Genomic DNA, 14,972 nt, shown 5'->3' on the forward strand with positions numbered 1-14,972 from the left:
GGGTTTTGCAGCGAGGAGTAGCATTGCATTAGCAAAGCTCCTGGCTGCAAAATGTTTTAACCCCTTCAGAAGGATTTACATCGTTGGACGTTACAGATCTGTGGAAGGTAAGTATATTGTTGGTTTATTATTTTTTTGTCACAGAACGAGGGTCTTCACTGAGTGGATTGGGCGTTAAATAAAATATTACAACAACCTTTGTTTTTATTTCATTAAAATAATTTTTAATAATGTGTGTGTGTATTTTTTTAACCCTTTCTTTCAATTGGATTAATAATGGATAGGTGTCATAATTGACGCCTCTCCATTATTAATTAGGCTTAATGTCACCTTACAATTGCAAGGTGGCATTAACCCTTCATTACCCCATATCCCACCGCTACACGGGAATGGGAAGAGAGTGGCCAAGTGCCAGAATAGGCGCATCTTCCAGATGTGCCTTTTCTGGGGTGGCTGGGGGCAGATATTTGTAGCCAGGGGGGGGGGCAATAACCATGGACCCTCTCCAGGCTATTAATATCTGCCCTCAGTCACTGGCTTTACTACTCTGGCGGAGAAAATTGTGCGGGAGCCCACGCCAATTTTTTCCGCCATTTAACCTTTAAATATAATAGCTAGAACGCCCAAATTTTGCATATACACACTACTAACATTAGTAGTGTGGAATATGCAAAAAAAAATGGTGATCTGAGATGGTTTACTGTATGTAAACCAGGTCTCATATCATGTTGGGTTTGTGAAGGAGAAAGCAAAAGCCGGTAATTGAATTACCAGCTTTAAAGCTGTCTAGCGCTGCATTATATATATATATATATATATATATATATATATATATATATATATATATATATATATATATATATATGTGTCTCCCTGACATATATATATGTATATATACCTATTCTATGTGTATATATCTACTCTAATCTAACCTGTCACTGTGATTTTACTGTACTCTGCGCTGAATTACCGGCTTTTCAAAGGAGACCCGTGCGTAAAAATCGGACAGCAATACGGATGTCATACGGATGTTGCGATAAAAAAAAAAAAAAAAAAAAAAAAAAAAAATCGCATGACACTCGCAGACGTTACATCAGTTTTTTCGGTCCGTAAATCGGACCGTTTTTTTCTCACACAAGTGGAGATGAGCCCTTATACGTGGGAAAAAACGGACTTCTGAACAAACCCTTCGGCTGGGCGTATTTCATGGTCTGTTTATGGACCCCGATACCTGGACTAACCGTGGATCTCCCAACCGAAAACTTCGAGCTTCCAAGAACATATATGAGGCTGTACATTCGGGTAGCCAGACCGGGCATTGGCTCAGTATATAGATCATGAAATACACACGTACTGGTAAAAAAACGGTGGTTGCAATCAATCTAAAGAGAGTCCCATGTGCAAATGCCTTCAGGAAGAAAGTCTAGATTCCAGTGTTCCCCTGCATATAACCACCACCGAGGCCGTCAAAAATCACAGAATCTTTTTAATGGTCATAGAAAAGTTATAGGATGTCAAGTAACTAAACCGGACATATACAACATGCAAAAAAAAAGTCTCACTGCTGATGTAACATGTAGGACACACAGGTGTCCTGGGATCTATCCATCTATGGTCCAAGATGGTGAATACCCAACAACCAACCACCTCGGAAAGTGTGTAAAGTTTAGTTGCACATAAGCGAGGCGACAACTTTTATGACTTTGTACAGTTCAGTCAGTTCTCGGCTGCAGATTTGTTTTTTGGGAACTAGTGATAATGAACCACCCGAGAAAATATTCCTTCCGATTCCTTCCCATCTCCAAGTGCCGACACCAAACCTTCTTCTCCCCTCCTCTTAGCCAGAGAAGCCAGCGCTTTGAACGTCTTGGGTTCACAGATGGCCAAATCGGACATCACCTTCCTGTTAAGAGCCACCTGACACTGAGAAATGATTAAAAAAGAAATTAAAAATATGAAAAGGATTAAATATGGCTCTAGATGAGACAACTCACATTATACAGGAGGCATCAAATCTGGAGCTCGAGTTTTATAATAAAAAAAAACAAAAAAAAAAAAAACAGAAAACTTACTTTGGCAAGATTGGAAACAAGGTGCGGATACTTCATGCCGTGTTCCTGGACAGCGGCGGTCATGCGGGCTACCCATAGCTAGAAGGAAGAGAGCACAAATAATATGACCGGAGGGAAGTATGCTCAGTGTCCGCCAGCAGCACGGCCAGCTTCAACCCCTAAAGGACACAGACTTTCTTTTTTTTTCTTTTTTTTTTTTAATTATTATTATTATTATTCCTGCTTTTAGGTTTTTTTTTTCTTCCTGAAATCAAAACTTTTTTTTGCTATTATTTTTCTGTCGCTATTTTTCTACCATTTTTGCAGGACGACTTCTAGGTATGAATGACACCATTTACTTTACCATACTGTAAAAAAAAAGGCTAAAAAAATTCCAAGTGGGGTCATTTTGATGTAAAAAAAAAAAAAAACGAAAAAGTTTCTTCAGATCGGTACAATTAGGGCAATACCAAACATGGATCAGTTTTTTCAGATTTTATTGATTAAAAATAAAATCAACTAGAAAAAAAAACAACAAATTTGATTTGTCGCCATATTCTGAGACCAGTAACTTTATTTTGCCTTCTGTAGAGCGGTGTGAGGATTTTTTTTTTTTCACATATACAATGATCAGTTTTTGGGGGAAGTTGTAGTGACTGGAAAATGACAATTCTGCCTTTTCAAAACATTTTTTAATTTTTGTTTCTTTTACCCTATTGGTTCATTTATTTTAGATTTTCATAGATTAAACTTTTTCCTGTGCAGCAATGCAAAATGTTTATAGCTGGAATGTTTTTTTTCTTTAAAAAAAAAAACAAAAAAACAAAACTATAGCTATGTATATTTTACAAGCTAATTAACATTATCTTTGCACATCTTGAACAATTAAAAATAAGTAATTTCTTGAATAAATTGCATTGCAGTACGTGTCACACGGATGTCATCTGTGTGCGGTACGTGTTTTACGAGGATCTATAGACATGCAAAAAACGGATATGTCTGTGTGTAGGAAACATCAAACTGCACTCAGATGACATCTAAGTGCAGTGTGATTTATGAGGACTGACAGAATGGAGAAGATGGAGAATTTGTTTTCTCAATCTTTTCCTCATCTGGACCACACTCCCGCTTAATTGATCCAATTTTCTCAGATGAAAAAAGTAAATAAAATAAAAACCTTGCACTGCACCTAAGCCCGTTATCCCACCTTTACCATGAAATGATATGAAACAGGTTATGTAGTGTATGAAGAAGGTAACACCCGCGCCCCTGCTGTTCTATTCCATGGGCCTTTGGTTTGGTTTTCACTCAATACAAAGGGGGTCTGCGGCAGCCACAGGTGGTCTGCGAGTGTGAATGGGGCAGGGAGGATGTTTATTGTGGCAACTCAAGTTTTCGGCACCTTTCAGTGATGAAAGTGAATTGATGAATGCACGCATTTTTGGCTTTTGTGATTCGGGAAGGACTTCGTAAATGTCATCCTAGACTAGATGTCTTTACAGATTTTTTTTTTTTTTAAATCTTACCGTTCTCATAATGCGCGTCTTAGTTTTCCTGGCTTTCGTCGAATACACAAAGGCTCGGCGGACAGCTCGTATCGCCAAGCTGAAGCAGCGATTTTTTCTTCCTCGGAAATGCTATTAAAAAAAAAAAAAAAAAAGCAAAATATAACAAAAAAAGAGCAGTGGTCCATGCAAGACATTTAAAAGTATAAACACCACCGATATATAAAGAGGCAAAAAAATAAATAAAAGTCAACAAGTCTTTATAGGGCATGTCTATCTTTGAAACCATTATTTTTATTTTATTTATAACCTATTCTGATCGTGCAGTCGTAGATATACAGGAGGGTATGGAGTAGGGAAGACACTATGCAGACACACAGATATGTATAGGAGATGGATGCACGGAATGGTAAGGTTACGTTCCTGTGATGAGCTTTCGCATACTTTGGCTGCGAAAAAAAATACGGCATCTTAGGGTATGTGCACACGTAGAAAAATCCGCTGCGGATTTGATAAATCCGCAGTGCAAAACCGCTGCAGTTTTTACTGCGGTTTTTAATGCGGATTCTGCTGCGGTTTTCCATCTGCAGTTTTCTATTGGAGCAGATGGAAAACCGCTGCGGATTCCGAACAAAGAATTGACATGCTGCGGAAAATAATCCGCTGCGTTTCCACACGGCTTTTTCCGCAGCATGGGCACAGTGTTTTTGGTTTCCCATAAGTTTACATTGTACTGTAAACTCATGAGAAACTGCTGCAGATCCGCAGCTGCGGAAACGCTGCGGATCCGCAGCAAAATCCGCAACGTGTGCACATAGCCTTAAAGTTCCAGCAAAGTGCATAATATTTACACAAATCTCATGGCAACTTTTTTTTTTTTTTTTTTTTTAATGTAGCGAGGAAATGACACACATCGGACCGGGCTAAAAGTGTTTATATACAGCAAAGTATTTTTGGTGGTATACAGGGGGACAGGAGGAATTAACGTTCCTTGCTGCATTTCATTCACTAATCTGTCTTTAGGGATCGAGTCACTTGTGAGCTACGCGTTTTGATTAATAAAAATAATCTAGAGCTTTTAGAGGTCATTTACACCGGCTAATATGCTTTAGACCCAATTTTCCATTTTTTTTTTACTTTCACATGGGTAACAGGAGAAAATTGACCGCAAAATTGGTTGTGCAATTTCTCCTTAGTACACTGATACCCCACATGTGGGGGAAATCTACTGTTTGGGCGCATGGCAGGGCTCAGAAAGGAAGGAGCGGAGATTGACTTTTTGAATGTAAAACTTACTGGAATAATTAGCGAACGCCATGTCGCGTTTGGAGAGCCCCTGATGTGCCTAAACAGTGGAAACCCCCCACAAGTGACCCCATTTTGGAATCTAGACCCCTCGGAGAACTTATCTAGATGTGTGGTGAGCAATCCGAACCCCCTAGTGCTTCACAGAAGTTTATAACATTGAGCCGTGAAAATAAAAGATCACATCTTTCCCACAAAAAAATGTATTTTAGCCCCAAATCTTGCATTTTCATAAGGGTAACAGGAGAAAATGGACCTCAAAATCGAGTTCACTGATACCCCATATGTGGGCAACAACTACTTTTGAGGCACAGTGCAAAGCTCAGAAGGGAAGTAGCGCCATATTACAGGGCAGATTTTGCTGCACTGGTCACATTGAAAGAGCCCCCGAGGTGCCTGAACAGCAGAACCCGCCCATAAGTGATCCCATATTACAAACTAAACCACTCAAATTAATCTAGGGGTGCATTGATTATATTGACACAAGTGTGTCACAGAATCTTATACCACTGGGAGGCAATAAAAAATAATTTACAATTTTACCACCAAAACTGTGTGTTAGCCCCAAATATTACATTTTCATACTGGGAAATGGGTCAAAATGGCACCAAAATGTGTCCCACAATTTCTGCTGAATGTAAAAATACGCAATATGTTCTGGACAGTACGGCTTAGCCATATGGCGAGACTCTGGAGGAAAGGAGCGCTATTTGCCTCCTGGAGTGCATTTTACTACAATACTTTGCGGACCCCATATACAGACCCCCCAAGTGCCAGAAAAGCAGAATCCCCCTTCAAGTGACCCAAATATGGTGGAGATTCAAAGATCACTTGTGGTTGTTTTGCGGCCTCTGACACTTGGTGCCTTGGCTGTGTGCAAGACATCATGAAATCTGAAGATTACTAAAGGATTTTAGGTCTCAATGTAGGACCCAATGTCAGGAAGCTGGGTCTGCGTCCTATGTCATGGGTCTTCCAGCAGGAGAATGACCCCAAACATACTTCAACAAGCCCCCAGAAATGGATGGAAACAAAGCGCTGGAGAGTTCTGAAGTGGCAGCAATGAGTCCGGATCTAAATCCCATTGAACACCTATTGGCGAGACCCATTGCTGCTGAAAGAAGGAGTCTTCAAATATGAGACCTGGAGCAGTTTTCAAAAGAAGAGGGATACAAAATTCCAGTTGAGAGGAGTAAGAAGCTTGGTGATGGTTAGTAGTGATGAGCGAATATACTCGTTGCTCGGGTTTTCCAGAGCACGCTCGGGTGGTCAACGAGTATTTTTTAGTGCTCGGAGATTTAGTTTTCATCACCGCAGCTGAATGATTTACAGCTACTAGACAGCCTGAGTACATGTGGGGGTTTCCTGGTTGCTAGGGAATCCCCACATGTGTTCAAGCTGTCTAGTAGCTGTAAATCATTCAGCTGCCAGATTGAAAACTAAATCTCTGAGCACTAAAAAAATACTCGGAGGTCACCTGAGCAACGAGAATACTCGCTCATCACTAATGGTTATAGGAAGCGATTGATTGCAGTTATTTATTCCAAAAGATGCAATCAAATATTAAGTTGAGGGCGCCAACAATTTTGTCTGTCTCATTTTTCGGGTTTTCGGTTATGTCCAATTTGCCTTTTTTTTCCCTCTGTTTTGCGTACTTCCAATAAACACAAAGGAAATAAACGTTTGTATAACAAAAGATGTAATTGCATTAATTTTCTGGGAGAAATACTTCATTTTCTGGACCAATTTCAATGGTGCCTATACTTTCGGCCATGACTGTATATCCCACGGATATCTATCTTTACACATCTACAGGTAAACATGCACACCATTCCAGTAGGTGTCACACTATGCCATCCGTGTGCATGTGTGTGTGCGATATGCATTGTCATCCGTGCTGCTGGAAAAAAAACGGACATGTGCGCAGCCCCGTAGATTATAATGGCTGTGTGTGTGAAGGCGACCTAACAATGTCACTCATACTGGTAATATAAATGGAGACACTGAAAGACGGCTCAGTTCGCGTCGTTCTCAGGCGCCGGGTGCTGAAGACCGCTCACATCATTGTCGCCTGCCCTCCCTGCGATCAGCGCGAGCAGGGGACAATGTTGAGAGTTGTATTCAGCCCTCTGCTGTCTACATCGAGTACAAAATGAAGAATAATATAAAAAACCTGTAAAAATAAATTAAAAAAACACAACACTATCCCTCGCCTGTCCGAAGCTGTAAGAATCCATAGTGTCCCACATACAGTAATCCTTCTGTGCGACATTTGCTTATCAGTATGAGCGGTGGCCGGAGGCGACCATGAGATGCTGAAGAGCAGGGGACAAGGACTCGCTGCAGCGAGAGCGGGCCCATGAATTTCGCTGACCTCAGTGGGGTCAACGCAGTTGGCAGCCGGGGATCCGCACGAACAGTACGGCTGATTCCCAGGCACCGGTACGTGTCACGCTGATGTAAATCGTGTGTCATCCATGTGCGGGGCATTTTGCGGCCCGTACTGTTGTTAAAAAACAGACATATCAGGGTATTTTGCCCACGGACGCAGGGTCCGTGGAAACAATAACATGTGCAGAGACCCATTCAATTGAATGGATCTAAGTGTGTAAGTGTCTCCAGTATGTGTGAAAACCGTCACCACATGTACCCGACACACTGACATGTAAAGGGGGCCTAATGCTATATATCTGCCCCCAACCCAACCTGCAAGACAAGAAGAAGAGCTTTTATTATACTCACCTGAGGGATGGTCCGGTCCGAGGGGTGTTGCTGGTCTTGGTTCGGCACCCCCCTTCTTCTTGCATCCCTACATCATCCACATAGTGTTCCCCAGTATCGCACTCCTGCGCAATCGCACTTCTCTACCCTGACTAGTGCAGAGTAAAGAACTGGAGTAAAGCCCCACATAGTACTCCATGCAGTATAACAGCCCCACATAGTGCTCCATACAGTATTACAGCCCCACATAGTGCTCCATACAGTATAACAGCCCCACATAGTGCTCCATACAGTATAACAGCCCCACATAGTGCTCCATACAGTATTACAGCCCCACATAGTGCTCCATGCGGTATAACAGCCCCACATAGTGCTCCATGCGGTATAACAGCCCCACAGTGCTCCATACAGTATAATCTGCCCCATATATTGCTCCATATAGTATAATGGCCCCAAATAGTGCTCCATACAGTATTACAGCCCCACAATACTCCATATAGTATAACAGCCCCATAGTGCTCTATACAGTATAATCTGCCCCATATATTGTCCATATAGTATAATGGCCCCACATAGTGCCCCATACAGTATAATGACCCCCACATAGTGCTCCATACAGTATAACAGCCTCACATAGTGCTCCATACAGTATAATGACCCCACATAGTGCTCCATACAGTATAATGACCCCACATAGTGCTCCATACAGTATAATGACCCCCACATAGTGCTCCATACAGTATAACAGCCTCACATAGTGCTCCATACAGTATAATGACCCCACATAGTGCTCCATACAGTATAATGACCCCACATAGTGCTCCATACAGTATAATGACCCCACATAGTGCTCCATACAGTATAATCTGCCCCATATATTGCTCCATATACTATAATGGCCCCATTTAGTGCTCCATACAGTATAATCTGCCCCATATATTGCTCCATATAGTATAATGGCCCCATATGGTGCTCCATGCAGTATTACAGCCCCACAAAATACTCCATACAGTATAACAGCTCCACATAGTGCTCTATACAGTATAATGTGCCCCATATATTGCTCCATATAGTATAATGGCCCCACATAGTGCCCCATACAGTATAATGACCCCACATAGTGCTCCATACAGTATAATCTGCCCCATATATTGCTCAGCATAGTATAATGGCCCATATAATACTCCATAAAGTAGAATGTGCCCCAAATATTGCTCCATACAGTATAACAGCCCCACAAAATACTCCATACAGTATAACAGCCCCACATAGTGCTCTAAACAGTAAAATGTGCCCCATATATTGCTCCATATGGTATAATGTGCCCCATGTATTGCTCCATACAGTATAATGGCCCCATAGTCCTCCATACAGTATAATGGGCCCTGCATAGTACATTATACAGTATAAAGGACACACACAGTGCTCCATACAGTTTAATGACCTCAAAACCCATCCTCCCACTTTGGTTAATGTGGATTATGTGTCCAGCCGAAAAATCTTGTGCCTGCGCTTTAGCACCTTCGGCTCGCACAGTGCAGGCAGAGCACAAAACATAAGTGTGCCGGGGAAACGTTTCCTGGGCGCAGTTATGTTTTGTGCTCTGCCTGCACTGTGCGAGTAGACGATGCTAAAGCGCAGGCACAAGATTTTTCGGCTGGACACATAATCCACATTAACCAAAGTGGGAGGACGGGTTTTTGGGGAATAAGAGGCACAGATGACGAGGAAACGACAGCCATCAGATGGGACCAAAAGTATTTACATACAGCGCGGGGGTGGGGGGTAATAAAAAGGTATATTTGGTGGTATACAGGGGGGATGATGGACACGTTTGTAGGACAGGCGCTCAGAAAGGTGATGGCAATGGATCACACACTATAGAGCTGCTGACAGCTCCCTGTAACCTGCGCTCATACCCGAACAGCAGAGACTGGAGCGAGCTCTGATCGCTGATCAATCACGGACAGCGGCTACACGTGTTCTGGCGCCAATCTCGTCCCATCCCCCACCTGTCAGAGCACCGATGGAAAATGGCAGCTAGGGGTCTAATGAAGACCCCCATCACTGCCATCTTGGTCTGTGGCCAGGCTTCACAGATGTCCTGGAATTTCCAATATATACTGGAATCCTGCACACTGGAATATACGGCGGGTTCAAGATTTGTGGTGTTTGTCCACCAGAAAAGGGGTGAAGTCCTATGTGTGTGGTCCCTAATGCAACAGCAGGAAGCCATACTGTGCATGCTGGGACTTGTAGTGCAGCTATAACACCAATGCCCCCCACACAATGGAGCGTCAGTGATCCATGGCTGCAGCATGCTGGGACTGTCAGGGCAGACAACCATGACCTCGGACTTTCCTCCACTCACCCTGGCATGTTGCAGCACCTCCTGCACCCGCCAGTAACGAGGAGGCCCCCGGTTCCGGATCCACCGCGACAGGCTCAGGAACACCATGTTGTGCCCTCTATGAAGTTCCCCGGCTGCCCTTAACCAGCATGGACGCCTCTGACAACTCCGTCCTGTGTAATTTACGTCACAACCTTTTTTTTCCCCCGAACTTTATTGACACATAAACAAACAACTTTCACAGACAGTGCTCTGAAAATGGCGCCGTCTGCTCAGTTTTGGCTGCATTACCTCACAAACATGGGGCAATGGAGGTGAAACTGTTGTAAAAGAAATGTGGGATGTTGTCAATGTTTCATGGTTCGCTGACACTGAGAAATGTGTGGTATATATGGCTGTCAAAATGAATAAAATCCATATTATTAGTAATAAAAGGAGCTAAATCTGTGATTATACGGAGACGTCAGCCGTATAAGATTGCAGGTTGCACCCGCGATGGCCCTATGTCTCTCCTTTATCACAGCGCCGTATAAGTGATTGGGGTCGCGGTGCGACATTTTGTTTGCTCCGGCTGGGACAAGTAAGCTACTTTCACACTGGCGTTGTTTTCAATACGTCGCAATGTGTCGTTTAGGGGAAAAAACGCATCCTGCAAAGTTGTTTGCAGGATGCGTTTTTGCCCCATAGAGTAACATTACCGACGCATTGCGACGTATTGACACGGCGCAACCGTCGTTCGACGATTGCGCCGTGTTGTGGCGGACCGCCGGGAGCAAAAAACGTTAAATGTAAAGTTTTTTGCTGCCGACGCACCGCTTTTTCCGACGGCGCATGCGCGGCCGGAACTCCGCCCCACCTCCCCGCACCTCACAATGGGGCAGCGGATGCGCCGGAGAAATGCATCCGCTGCCTCCGTTGTGCGGCGCATCAAACGCTAGCGTCGGAATCTCGGCCCAACGCACTGCGACGGGCCGAATGCGACGCTAGTGTGAAAGTAGCCTAAATTGATTTTTTTGTAGCTCGATTGTTGAAGTCGCTGTACCATAGGGGTCACAATGTGACCCCAATCACTTGCATGTAGCAGCGGCACATAGAAATCATTGGCCACACGACCCCTGCCACCGCCAATGGCACCATATAGAGCCGTACGTATGGTTAGGCCACGTTCACACGTTCAGTATTTGGTCAGTATTTTACATCAGTATTTATAAGCCAAAACCAGCAGTGGGTGATAAATCCAGAAGTGATGCATATGTTTCCATTAGGGCTCATTTCCACTTGTGTGAGAAAAAAACGGTCCGATTTACGGACCGAAAAAACTGATGTAACGTGTGCGATTGTCATGCGAGTGTCATGCGAGTGTAATGCGATTTTTAATCGCATCATCCGTTTTTACATCCGTATGACATCCGTATTTTTTCTCTGCAAATATTTTTATACAGTCATTTACAGGACTATTTACAGTATTCTGTGCCACAGAATGGTAAGGTATCCGTAAAAGACGGATGGAATACGGATGGTCCGTATTCCATGCGTTTTTTTTCTCGCACCCATTGACTTTCATTGGCGAGTCTCGTCCGAGACTCGCAGCAAATCGCAGCATGCTGCGATTTTTTTCTCAGCCGACACAGATTTTTCTCAGTCCGATTTCGGCTGAGAAAAAAATCGCAAATGGAATGTCACCTATTGATTAACATTGGTCCGAGTGCAATCCGATTTTTTATCGGATTGCACTCGTCCGTTTTTCTCACAAGTGGAAATGAGCCCTTATACTTTTCCTCTGATTGTTCCTCTTCTGGTTTTGCCTTACAAATACTGAGGTAAAATACTGACCAAATACTGAGCGTGTAAACGTGGCCTAAGATCAAGACTTCCCTGTTCTACAGTAGTGTTGTGATGCTTCTATGTGACGTGACCAGTAGGCTAATGAGGGATGTTCTGACTTAAATCTAGGTATTTTACTCCAATATAAGCTGCAAAAATAAGTCCAAGTTCACACACGTTTTTTTTTTTAGATGGAAATATCTGATATGTTTTACAACAGGAACTCACTTCAGGAATCATTGATTTTATTTTTATTGTTTTTTTTTTCAAGGTGTTATTTTTCCTGAAGTGTTCTTTTTTAACTTTTCTACCCCACACTTTTTTTTTTTGCAGTGTTTTGACTTGTTTTACTGCATGCCAAAGTAAAAATTGATGCCATTGACATTCTGATCACTTCTTATTGCATTTTTTTTTTGCTATGCTGCAAAATAAAAAAATGTGATTCTGGCATTTTGACTTTTTTTTTTTTTTTTCAATCTTCACAGCGTTTAGCAATCAGGTTAATTTATTTTTATATTTTGATCAATCTGTTTTTTACCGATGGGCAGTGCCAAATATATTTATTTTTTATTTTTAATGAAAAGTGGAAGGGAAAATTCAAGTAAAAAAAAAAACAAGAACTTTATTTTGTAGCCCCCTTAAAGGTCCTGAACCTGCAATCATCTAATCTCTTCTTCTATGTAATGTAATATCTCAGTCCTGCAGTTTATAGTGAATATCACGGTTATCTAATGGCAAAGGGGTCTTCAGCAGACTCTCATCGGCTACAGCATTCTTCCTGATGTCCCAAACAGTCTGATGCGGGCTTCATTAGCGAAAATAACTTTGCAGGTAGTACAGGGATTGGACTGCAGAGGACTGGCAGAAAAATTATTTTCTCTGATGAAGCCCCCTTCAGACTGTTTCTGTAAGAATGGTTGTCTGGAGAAGTAGAGGTGAGCGCTACCATGAGTTCTGTGTCTGCCAACAGCGAAGCCGCCTGACTAGGGCTGGGCGAACCTGAACGGTAAAGTTTGAGGCCTTTACCGTATACCTAGTGTCCGTGCACTGACCCCGAACACAGACCTCTCAAGGAAGTCCGTGCTACTGTTCGGATTCGACAGCCCGAACAAAGGTTGTTGAACAAGCATTGCCGGTGTGGGCTTCCGGCAAATACTTGTCATGTCTGTGATTGAGCCGGAAGTCTATGACAACGAATCTGTTAAATAACCATCCGATTTACATTCATTTGCGAAGGATTCACTTTTCGCTGAAAGGATCTGTTTCAAATGAAAAATAGTGGACGGCTTTTTATTGACGTTTTCATTGTCGTAGACTTCAATTTAAAAAAACGGAACCAACTGAAATCAGTTTTTGTTTTTAAACAAAAAAGTTGTGTTTGAACAGGTTTTTTACCAACGTTTTGCTGCTGGATCCCTTATGACGGATGATTACTGGACATGTGAACTAAGTTTTTACTTTCACGTTGTTCTCCCAGAGATCAGTCGGCAGCTTTCTCATAGAGAGCATAAGAGCGCTCGGCTGAACGAGAGCTCCTGTGTATGGGAGAGTCGGCCTAGATGGCTGTTGGCGGAACGATCGTCCATTGCAAGGTTCGTCTAACACCATAAAGATGTAACAACGCCTAAAGAGTGTGACTTATGTGCATTTTAGAGAGGCATAATAAATATATAGCGGGTGTTTGTTAAAGTTTATTTTTCACCCCTCAACAGACTAAATCTGTTCTCTGTGGTTATTTGCAAGTCAGGAAGGATTATGTACATAAAAATGACATGTAATAATAAAAGAAGACGCAGAAAACAAAAATATTTTTAATGTAGTGTAAATATGTTACATTTACAGTAAAGAATCACATCCTTTTATGCCTGTCTCTTTATACCTTCATTTCTTTTTTGCTTGTATTGATACTTTTATTACTCAGGTCTGACAAATGCCTAATGGAAATAAAATGCAAATACCAACACTAGTGAGCCGGTAAACCGTAGCCAGCCTAGACAGAGAAGGACAGCACTTTGTTTTCTTTCACGCTTTTTCGGATGGGTTTAAATGGCCATAATAATAATCTTTATTTTTATGTAGCACTAACATATTCTCAGCGCTTTCCAGTTTTTACACACATTATCATCACTGTCCCCAATGGGGCTCACAATCTAAATTCCCTATCAGTATGTCTTTGGAGTGTGGGAGGAAACCGGAGAACCCGGAGGAAACCCACGCAAACACGGAGAGAACATACAAACTCCTTGCAGGTGTTGTCCAAGGTGGGATTAGGACCCAGGACTCCAGCGCTGCAAGGCTGCAGTGCTATCCACTGAGCCACCGTGGCCATAGTTAACCGTACACAAACAGACTGCAATGCACCGACTGACCGCAGATATACTGACCTAAACATACAGCCCACCCATGAGACAGTACGATCAGATGTGAAGCCCTACAGTCTGAGCATTGTAATCCATAATACGTGGACTATGTGTCACACTGTTACGATGTTCGGTAAGGAGGAGGGGCCTCAACCTTCCCTGGATCTGGGACCCTAGCTATCCCTGTCTCGGGGGTACTCTTGATGGTGGAGTGGCATGAGTCTCTGACCTTAGCATGCTCCTGATATGACCTAAGCTGTCCCCTCCCCTTCCCCCTAGGAGGCCTTTGACAGATATGTTAGTGTATAAACACATAAGACTATCAGGGATAACAAAAAGCAACTTGCATACAAAAACACTCACCAAGGGTAGGAAGGAATATAAAGAAGGATAGGAAGGTACTAACCAAATGGGAATAGGATAATGGAGAAAGCATACACCTAAAAAACAGCACACAACAATCTCCAGCAGCAACTACGAACTCCAACTTCAGCACCCCAACTCCGGCAACCAGGAATTAAACTTTCACAGGTAGGGATAAGAAGATCTGGCCAGGTTTCATAGAGGGAGAAAATGAGCAGGTCAGGATCAGCTGTGAGATGGAGCTGCATATCTCTAACCAGCATAGAAAGAGTCGTTAACCTCTTCAGCGCCAAAGGGCACAAAGTACATTTAATATGAGCAACAAAAGACACAGGCTAAATTGGAAGACCTGCGATTCACAGTACATAAAGATCGCCTAACCCCAGATCTCCCAGGAAGACGTGACACACTCGTGACACTATGAGCTACGTGCATCTGAGCCCAGCCTTACCTTGTGATGTACTGTGATTAGAATCTGAAATAATTGGCAGAA

At 42.7% G+C, this 14,972-nt stretch overlaps 1 protein-coding gene across 1 annotated transcript; it reads right to left on the reverse strand.

Annotated features, from left to right (window-relative positions):
• Positions 1 to 1,468: 1,468 nt before the first annotated feature.
• On the reverse strand, positions 1,469 to 10,110 carry MRPL20 (mitochondrial ribosomal protein L20). The gene is made up of 4 exons (XM_069741185.1): positions 9,954 to 10,110; positions 3,578 to 3,688; positions 2,073 to 2,150; positions 1,469 to 1,923 (listed from the first exon to the last, which is right to left on the reverse strand). Exons 1-4 carry the CDS (start codon positions 10,038 to 10,040, stop codon positions 1,750 to 1,752), a joined length of 450 nt encoding a protein of 149 aa, XP_069597286.1. The 5' UTR covers positions 10,041 to 10,110; the 3' UTR covers positions 1,469 to 1,749.
• Positions 10,111 to 14,972: the final 4,862 nt, after the last annotated feature.

The sequence above is a fragment of the Ranitomeya imitator genome, chromosome 10 (genome assembly GCF_032444005.1).
Source record: "Ranitomeya imitator isolate aRanImi1 chromosome 10, aRanImi1.pri, whole genome shotgun sequence".
Lineage (NCBI taxonomy): Eukaryota > Metazoa > Chordata > Amphibia > Anura > Dendrobatidae > Ranitomeya > Ranitomeya imitator.

What these genes read in the sequence shown, in the direction of transcription:
- MRPL20 (XM_069741185.1), bottom strand. Translation starts at nt 10,040, where the DNA reads ATGGTGTTCCTGAGCCTGTCGCGGTGGATCCGGAACCGGGGGCCTCCT. An exon ending in AGACGCGCATTATGAGAACG is followed by an intron (nt 2,151 to 3,577) that starts GTAAGATTTAAA and finishes TCTTCCTTCTAG; the next exon opens with CTATGGGTAGCCCGCATGAC. An exon ending in TTGTTTCCAATCTTGCCAAA is followed by an intron (nt 1,924 to 2,072) that starts GTAAGTTTTCTG and finishes ATCATTTCTCAG; the next exon opens with TGTCAGGTGGCTCTTAACAG.